The following is a 10027-nucleotide window of genomic DNA, read 5'->3' on the forward strand; positions in this document are numbered from 1 at the left end:
GAAAATGGGATTTATAACAGAGAATGTGATAATATTTATATTAGTCAAACTAAGACGAAGTTAAATACAGATTACAAGAACATTAAGGAAAAATTAAATTGAAAATTCAGCCATAGCAGAACATGTGAAAACAACACAACAAATAATTTCTGGGATAATACTATTAATCTCATCGTATGACTACTGAAAATATTTGTGAATTGTTAGAAACAATAAAATTTAGAAGCATGTGTGATACTAATTTGGAATTCTCCCGGTAAAAGAAACCGTGGTAGGCCTAGGAACAGCTGGAGGTAGTAAAGGCAGACTTAAGGGAATTAGTATTCTCCTAGAAAGAACTGGAGAGACTGGCCCATAACTATGGAGAAGATCAGAGAATGACTTATGTTCCTCAAGGGTTGAAAGGTCTTAAGTCACGCAAGTCAATATATACAGTAGTATATTTCAGGTTAGTTGGTTGATAAGAACAACTACACGAAGAAAAAAAAAGAACCGCTACTATAAATAACGCTTTCCACTACATACCATAAGCTACAATTAACGACACCTAACACCTAGACACTGTAATTGATATTTACTTAGACCGTCTGAAAACACTGGAACTGGTAATATTCAATAGATATCGAGCGTTTCAAAAACTCTTAAAGCTCTAAAGTAAACTAGAAGTTTATAGTCTCTACTTTCAGTGCTAACTATCTGCTCATAATATATAGTTGCACATTTTAGTTGATAATGGCTTTAAAACCTTAAAAGCAGTGTTTGTCGATAAAACTGTAAAACCTTAAGAGCTGTTAACTACCCCTTTCTCATCGCTCTTTATCAGCTCTGCTTCGAAAATGGATATACTCATTCATTCAGACTTATTGACAGTCAGATAATAACTTTTTGTAAGATATGTTGTGATAAATGATAAATACATTTCCGTTATAAAACAAACACACATACGTAGACACATACATATGGTTCACTTTCTCGATTTTAGCTGTCATAAAAAGAAAGATTAAATATATATATATATATATATCGTGAACAAGGAGAAAAACAAACAAACTTTGATTGAATTGCAGAATACTTACATATAATAAGACAATAGCAAGACTTACATTAATAACTAATGCCATTAATCGAGTAAAATCTTAGCTAAGGAACTGTTGCAGGTACTAATTAGGCCTAAGACATCAAGCGTGAGCCTTTCTTGCAACGTACAAGTACCGAAAAGCCTATACCATAAGATGACTGGGGCTATTGCAGACAGCAAAGCTTCAAATTTATTATTTAATTTAACCAGACGCGATAGTTTATTTCAATTTCGATTTAATAGCTGTCCTCGAAAACGCGTTAGAGAATAAATATATTTTTTAATATTTATATAACTGTCTTGATTTGAAAAAAAACTGTATTTCTTTTTAAGACTTACGCTCTATCAAGTCAAAGTTGAAGTTAATTTCCGAGAATTTTCGCAACATCTGCCACCTTGAAAATACCTAAAGCGAAGCGTTTGAACCCTCTGGTGAGACGATGGTAACCTAGAGCTCATAATGTGATCACGTGTAGTTTGTGTTGACAGAATTATATTACAATCCTGTTCTTTTCTCTTCTTACCACTTGTTGTCAGTCGAAATAATGATTTTCAGTCTCAGACCTTCTGCTGTACAGTTTGAAAGCTTCTTTACTAAGTTTTTACACAATGCTCCATATTCTTACCATCGGAACTGTCAAAAGAGAAATCAGTCTGCCTTACATTTTTATGTTAGTTCTTTTTTCGCTCTGCCTTGTCAAGTGAATCTGTAGATCCCCCAAAATGGGTTTAATTTTCTAGTAAGCTGTTGAAATTTCTTTTTTAGTGAACTTATCCTTTGATCTACTTCCTTTCCCACAGTGAAATTCGGTTTTATTTTTATAACTCATCAGAGCCGCGAGGGAACGTCTTCGTCAAACTTATCAAACTGAGTTTTCACGAGGTACGTGGTGAGGTTTCCTTTTCCTTTCACCTTGACTAGACCTCGACACTCGCATTCGTAGCCACAATCCATGAGAATTCGAGCCGTTTCTTCGGTAACCTGAGATAGAAAATAAAAGTCGTTTCAAAAAGATTCTTTAGATATTGATACATTCTTATTTACTATCATTTTGTAGAACTGATGTCTTTGGAAAGCTAGTTACAATATACACGAATATGAATATATATTGATTTTGAAGTATTTCAAGTCCATCACTGCTTTCATTTATTACATTATCTATTAATAAGATAAAAGTTACCGAAGACGAGAACAATTTATAACTATAAGGCATCGAAACGACTCTTCTTTTGTGTCGTGGTAGTCATAGGAACATGATTACTCAACAAACCTTCTAAAGTATTATAGTATCCATGGAAACACGATAAGTCAGATTTTCAACAAAGCATTATAATTACAAATTTAGACGTACACTAAAGCGGTTATATATATAAACACTGACATTTAACTAGAGCAAAAGCAAAAAATAAAATAAAATCGAAGCTCAGGTCGTAAATTAAGGGCAAAATAGTTACTTCAAGATTGACACTGAAAATAAAAGCGATCGTCTTAGTAGAACTCATTTCTTAAACACAGAGTAGAAAAACATATTCAGAAAAACACTGACTCTCAAGTAAAGGAGGACTAGTTTCAAAAACACTGATTTTCAAGAAAAGGAGAACTAGTTTCAAAACACCAACTCTCAATAAAGGAGAACTAGTTTCAAAAACATTGACTCTCAAGTAAAGGAGAACTAGTTTCAAAAACACTGATTCTCAAGTAAGGGAGAACTAGTTTCAAAACACTGACTCTCAATAAAGGATAACTAGTTTCAAAAACACTGATTCTCAAGTAAGGGAGAACTAGTTTCAAAAACACTAACTCTCAATAAAGGAGAATTAGTTTCAAAAACACTAACTCTCAATAAAGGAGAATTAGTTTCAAAAACACTAACTCTCAATAAAGGATAACTAGTTTCAAAAACACTAACTCTCAATAAAGGATAACTAGTTTCAAAAACACTAACTCTCAATAAAGAAGAACTAGTTTCAAAAACACTAATTCTCAAGTAAAGGATAACTATTTTCAAAACACTGACTCTAAATAAAGGATAACTAGTTTCAAAAACACTAACTCTCAATAAAGGATAACTAGTTTCAAAAACACTAACTCTCAATAAAGGATAACTAGTTTCAAAAACACTGACTCTCAAGTAAAGGATAACTAGTTTCAAAACACTAACTCTCAATAAAGGAGAACTAGTTTCAAAAACACTAACTCTCAATAAAGGATAACTAGTTTCAAAAACACTAACTCTCAATAAAGGATAACTAGTTTCAAAAACATTGACTCTCAAGTAAAGGAGAACTAGTTTCAAAAACACTGACTCTTAAGTAAATGAGAAGTAGTTTAAAGTGATAGTTAAAATAGCTATTAAAACTCTGAATTTCAAATAGTGCACCGAATCGAAAGAGGGACCGTTTAATAATCTGCAGTTTTGAAGACCAGTAACACGTGCATACAACCAGTGACTAATATAATTCAGGACGGTGCATTTTCTGATAAAAGTTTGGTTGCTTTTAATGATTCCATCGAAGTCTAGTTAGCGTTTGCACATTCGTTCACAGATTGGATATGTGAGCATGCTATTACAGTTTAATATTGAAGACATTATGTACTAACAAAAACAAAAAACTAACCAACCAAGATGTGTCGGATACAGATGTATAATATTGGCAACGTTTGTTATTTGCCGTTTTAACTCAATACTGATATATATATACTGTAAAACTGCTAAAAAACATGTAGCCTAATCTATGATTCGATTCACTACTTGGGAATGAATTAGACTGGCTTTGGAAATTCCACCCCCTCATCAGTATTCACGGACAAGAACGAATCGAAAATAATGGTGATCTGGATATTATATGTATGGTGCTTTGATTGTCTTTTACTCCCCACAGTGAACCTTTATTTATAGGTCCGGTGAAGGGGCAAAAAACAACCAAAATCTTATACTCTGTGAAACTATGTTTTGTAAGTTAAATCGATGTATCGACGATCACCTCTTAGAAAAAGATGTACCTATTAAACCCCATATATCGGTGTTTCTACCCGTAACAGGGCACATTTCTGGCGGTATAATAAAGCAAGATATTGTTTCAAGACGAGTAATATATTAGCTGTTCAGAGCTGTACAATATGGCTCATTACATGCAAGGTCGCTTGTTTTCCGTCACTGGAATGTGGTTGCTAAGACAACGTATGCTTTGATGAGATGAAAGCAGTCTCGACTGATACGAGGATGACATACTGAAATCTTATAAATATGCTTAAGGACTGACAAGCTGCGAACCTTGGACAGGCGATACAACGGAATTGGAGTTTTTATATTAATCCATACAGATTTATAGTCGAAGAAGCGGAGTATACTATAAGAAATCTGAAAGGAAGTTAACTGTTAGAGACATTATCTCCGGGAGGTATGTCCATTACAGTTTAATATATTCTAACCGAAAGTAGAAAAATTCATACTATTACGGTATTCTCAACAGAATAATGCAAACTATTGGTAATACCAGCGTTTTTCAAACTTCTGTCATCCACGCCCTCTGTTAACAAATATGGTTTCTTGCGTGCTCCCCTCTTTCTTTCTTTTTTAAATGAGTGTAAGAGCGAATTAAGTGACCAGATAAAATACACAGAGATACACTGAAGTACTATATGTGTGTTGTAGTAATTTCTTATTATTATCATTACTAAAAATATATATAAGAACGCTTAAATTTGCATTATCACATTATTGACTCTACCCTAATCGTTCGCTCTCGCCCCCCAGAGATGATTTGCGCCCAAACGCTAAGTTATACTATGGGTTACATTCAGCCCCCCAATAGTACAGCGGTATGTCTACAGATTTACAACGCTAGAATCCGAGTTTCGATACCCGTGGTGGTCAGAGCGCAGATAGCCCATCGTGTAGCTTTGTGCTTAATTACAAACAAAGGTTACATTCAAAGGTAGAGTCAAGCTAGCTGGGCGTGGCCTAGTGGCTAACGTGCTCGGTCTGTGAACCCTAGGTTTCATTCTTTGTGGCCCGTTACGGTACCAACGTGTTCCACACTTTGAGCTGTGGATGACGGTCAGATCTCTCTATTGGATCAGACAGGATTGGCCCGTGAATTGACTGTGTGTGCTGTTTATGAGCTGTCTTCCCTTTAGTCTATACGTTCCAAACTATGGAAGCTGTGTATTTTTATACGTAGCTCTGAAACAAGCAGGCATGGTAAAAATACCGTTTTATAAGCTACTCCGAAATAAAACGGTCGAGAACACAAAGCAAACGCTAACCTGTATCCGGCCAGTTATGCCGCAGCTGTCCATTCTACTGGCCACGTTAACTGTGTTACTCCAGATATCGTATTGTGGTTTTTGTGCCCCAACAACACCAGCTATGACAGGACCGTGGTTAATACCTGCAACACAAAAAGGAATATCCATAAGGTACTAGTTGTGATTTCTAAAATAACTTTGTTGTCTATGGCACAAGTTGAAGTATTCATTATAGCTTCTAATCAAAAGTAAGCACAACTAAAAAGCAGCTTCAGAATTATTAATGAGAATCCTTTATAACAATCTGACTAGAAATACTTAACGCTACATACAAATATACACGAAAACTAGTTTGGTTTGATTTGAATTTCTCACAAAACTACTCCAGGGCTATCTACGCTAGCCTTCCCTAACTTAGCAGTGATGAACTAGAGAGAAGGCAGCTAATGAACACCATTCACCGTCAACTCTTTGGCTACTCTTTTACCAACGAACTGTGGGATTGAACGTAACATTATAGCGTCCCCACGGCTAAAAGGGCAAGCATGTTCGGTGACAGGGATTCAAACCCACGACCTACAGACTGCGAGTCGAGTGATCTAACCACCAGGCCATGCCAGAACCAAAAACTAAAACATAAAATTTAGTACACCGAATCATTAATACTTGCTATTGACGAAGATGTTTTTCTCAATAAATCCAGTAACATCTCGAATGTTTCAATCGACATAGAAGATTACTAAAAGTGCAAAAAAACAACAAAAAAACAACTTCATAAGTTTAAAAATTAATAATAACAACATTATTAGAAGACCCAAGGTTGGTCAGCAGTAAGTTTGCGGACTTACAATGTTAAAATTACAGGTTAGATTCCCACGGTGGACAAAGCGCAAACAGGCCACTGTGTAGCTTTGCATTAAAACATTATTCAATATTATCTATGACAGCTTTCACTTTTCACTTTTCATTGCACATAATGTTCTACAGGTGTATAAAACGGTCCCACCTACCGACACGCAGTCTAAAGCGTTGAAAAGACTCCCTGTTGATTTGATCTAACAGTGACATAAGTGCTATAGCAAATTCCAGCAGCGACACCAGGTTGTGCTGCGCTCGAGTTCGGTCCTGTTGTCAGAGAAAAATAATGTACATTAGATTTGATATCTGAGTTTCTAAGTATTTTTTTCAGTGAAACCTAGCAGCAATCAAACTATATCTGTGTAGCAAACTTCTGAGGTAAGTAACTGAAGGACAAACATACAAAAAATTATAAAAGCAGAACAATGTGCTGGATCTATAGATAAAGATGAATGTAGTTCATTATGGAACTGCAGCAACATAAAGGCAAATTTCATTTTAGAATTCCTGCATAAACCAACAAAAAAATGTCTAATTTCGTTATATTTTGGAAATCAATTTTTAGGTGCGGGTGAAACAAATATTCTTATGTTATGAGAAAATTGTCGTTTTAAGCAGTGCTTATGCAACGAGACAAATCATCGTGTTAGGAAGTGAAATGAAAAATACTTATGGTAGGAGACAAATCGTTGTATTTAGTAGTGAAATGAAAAATACTTATGGTATGAGACAAATCGTTGTATTTAGTAGTGAAATGAAAAATACTTATGGTATGAGACAAATCATTGTATTTGGTAGTGAAATGAAAAATACTTATAGTATGAGACAAATCGTTGTATTTAGTAGTGAAATGAAAAATACTTATTCAATGAGACAAATCATTGTATCGGGAAATGAAACGATAAACACTTGAGGTATGAGACAAATAATTGTAATAGAATAAGAAACGAAACACACTTAGTAAAATCATAATCACTCACCCCCTCGCTGTCCTAATAAATGTTAGAATGTAGAGAAAAAAAAGAGTTTTCAGATATTAGGGTTTATCGTAATGTAAATACATACATACAGAAGTATTATATGTTTCAGAGGGTTAACATGTTTACATATTGGGCAGATTTTCATCCTTGCATGGCGTTCATCATTACTTTTTTTTTAATTTGATTATTTACCATAACTGAGTTTTCCAATTTGCAAATATGTGAAACAACACTGTTTTCTTATTACAGTCTGTATAAATCATAATCTTATATTAACAACAACTTTTCATATCGTTAAAGAGTGTCTATTTTTTTTTCTTTTTCAGTCAGATACAGTGACGTCACAGTAAGAAGAAAGTGGCTTTATGCTATAATTATTTAAGAACAGATTCTAAAACCAGTAAAAACGATTTACAACAAGTTAGTTCCTAAAACCTATTAGACGTCACTCACGGAAAAAGAACCATTGGTAATAATAGGATTAAGCTAAATCGTTGTTAATTTTTTCTTTAGTCGTTACTTCCGTTTCGAGTCGCTGAGGTGATTACCAGTTAGAAAATTCGGTATATATATATTCGATAAAAGAGATAAGATCGTGCATGGTGCATGAAATATTCAGTCTGGCCACAAGAACAGTTTTACTAATACATTTTTTCTGCTCAACGTATTCGCAAAATAATTCAATGTGGAGTAAGGGTAATTTTGTCCATCCCCTTAGGGATTTTAGAATATTAGTTGTTTTTTTAACTCTGTTCACGCATATGGAATTTCTTACTAACTATAGTTACTACTGATGACAATGTATTCTGCAGAAAACGAAAAAGTTATGAAGTGGAAAGACCGTCTTGTTTGATTAAGAATTCTTTTAACATCTTGAGTTTAAAAAAGATTATAAAAGGGCTAAGAATACTGATTTAGAAAAAGAAGGCTAATAAACCACCTACAAAACCAGATCTGTAGCTATAGCTGCCCGTGAGGTAATATCCTTTAAAGATCATAATTGTTATGCAAGTCTAATATTAAAATAACTAAGTCTTAACCGAGATACATCTTAAGAATTCTACGATACATTTTGAATAGAATTTTTACAATTCCCAGAATAACAATGGTTTTCAACAACTTAGCACGTTCGTTGCAGGTTTGCATAGACAGATGTTACCGTTAAAAAACCACCAACAACAACAGCTAGAAATAAAGAAATACACACTAGAAATAATATTTAGGGGTGTTATATGCTTATATGTGTGTAGAATAATAACACAGAACATTCAGTTAATCAACTGAATAATATGCTATACCTGTTTCGTTGATTGCACGAATTAAATTTAGATAAATTTCTATGCAAGTCTTTAAACATTTGCTTATTTTATTTACACCACCTGGCGACTAGCTTGTGGATACTGGTATTTCAGCTAATAATCTCTTATTTGTATAAGTCAAAGGTCGTATATCAGTCTGATAGTAGGCGTGATATTAAGGTTAACAAGACAAATCATTCGAAAAAACGTTGTCAGGTCATGTTTGTTCTAAGAAACATCAAACAGAAGACAGTTATACAGTCTTGGCCAAAATGTTTGCATATTTTGTAACCAATAAAATCATTATTATTAAGATGGAATACAAAAACACTCAGTGCTGTCAAACTTAGAAATGCTTGCTATATTAAACATCTACATATGTAATTTGTATAATGTGACAGGTTCTATCGACATCATTGACAGCAATTAATTTTATCAGACATCTGTAGAAAGATTTGTAATTCAGCATTTCACCTATCACAACAAAACCTTACCAAGACATATATAATAACAAAACATAACATCAAGTTATTATAAATAGCGTCTGCAACCTTATATCAGTTCATATTAAACATTTAATACTTGATTGGTCCTCCTTGTACTCCAATAACATTTGCAAGGTGACGTGGCATACTGTCGACGAGGTTATTGATGTAATCCACCGTGACGTTATCCCAACTTGTCACTAGAAGGCGCTTCAACTCAGCTACAGGAGCTAGTTTAGGGTCGTAGTTAGCAATTTTCCGGCTCATTTCTGCCCAACCGTTCTTAATGGGATTACAATGTGAAGACTTTACTGGCCATGGCAATCTTGTAACGTCCTCCTGGTCGAAATGATCAGTACAATACGCGCATTGTGGGTAGTGGCATTGTCATCCTGGAACTTAAAGTTATTGCCAAACCTTGCCCTAGCATACGGCAGAAATAATGTCTCCATGTAGTGCCTGTAGGAGGCGCCATTGATGTTTCCCTGAAGAATATGAAGAGTAGTTTTTTCCCCATGATCAATAGCTGCCCGAACATGCACTGCACCTCCTCTTGTGTGCTCCCTGTGGGAAAGACAGTCTTCCTTCATTTATTATATTCTCCTATTTGTAAGTTTTCAAGCTGTCTTTCTCAAGTAACACGGTGATGGTGGTGAAGTGTGGTTAATATCAGTTTGCAGGTAGCCCTTCTTGGAAAATAATCTTGTTTGGTCAGTCTCATATTCACTGTTCTTCTGGATATCCTGGAATGAATGTGCTCATGCCAGTCCTGTCATAAAGTGTTGCAAGACTTCTTTCAACCTTCATGTGTTAACTTGATCAAAATATGGTCATCATGGGAAGTAGTTTATTTTGGTGTCTACCAGTAGAGTTTCCTGGAACACCGTTTCCTACAGTTCGATGACGTTATATGATTCTGGATACAGTACACTGGAGGTACCCTACTGTTCTGGCAATTTCCGTTTGCTTCATACCATTTCTCGATGGTCGAACAATTTAAACCCCCTATAACATCTGACAAGTGACAAGGCATGACTCTATGCCAAGTACAGAGAAATTGTCTGAACAAAACGTTG

General features: G+C 34.8%; 1 protein-coding gene across 1 annotated transcript in view; it reads right to left on the reverse strand.

Moving 5' to 3' along the window:
* Window positions 1-1173: 1173 nt before the first annotated feature.
* The window catches only part of LOC106463312 (adenylate cyclase type 2-like), an 11628-nt gene continuing 2774 nt past the window's right edge, over window positions 1174-10027 (reverse strand). Inside the window, exons 4-7 of the mRNA XM_022390786.1 lie at window positions 7169-7180; window positions 6341-6455; window positions 5349-5473; window positions 1174-2060 (exon numbers count right to left, since the gene is read on the reverse strand). Coding sequence (XP_022246494.1) covers window positions 1908-2060; window positions 5349-5473; window positions 6341-6455; window positions 7169-7180 — 405 coding nt within the window. The 3' untranslated portion in view covers window positions 1174-1907. The remainder of the gene's footprint in view (window positions 2061-5348; window positions 5474-6340; window positions 6456-7168; window positions 7181-10027) is intronic.

This window comes from Limulus polyphemus, unplaced genomic scaffold (genome assembly GCF_000517525.1).
Source record: "Limulus polyphemus unplaced genomic scaffold, Limulus_polyphemus-2.1.2 Scaffold1375, whole genome shotgun sequence".
Taxonomy (NCBI): Eukaryota; Metazoa; Arthropoda; class Merostomata; order Xiphosura; family Limulidae; genus Limulus; species Limulus polyphemus.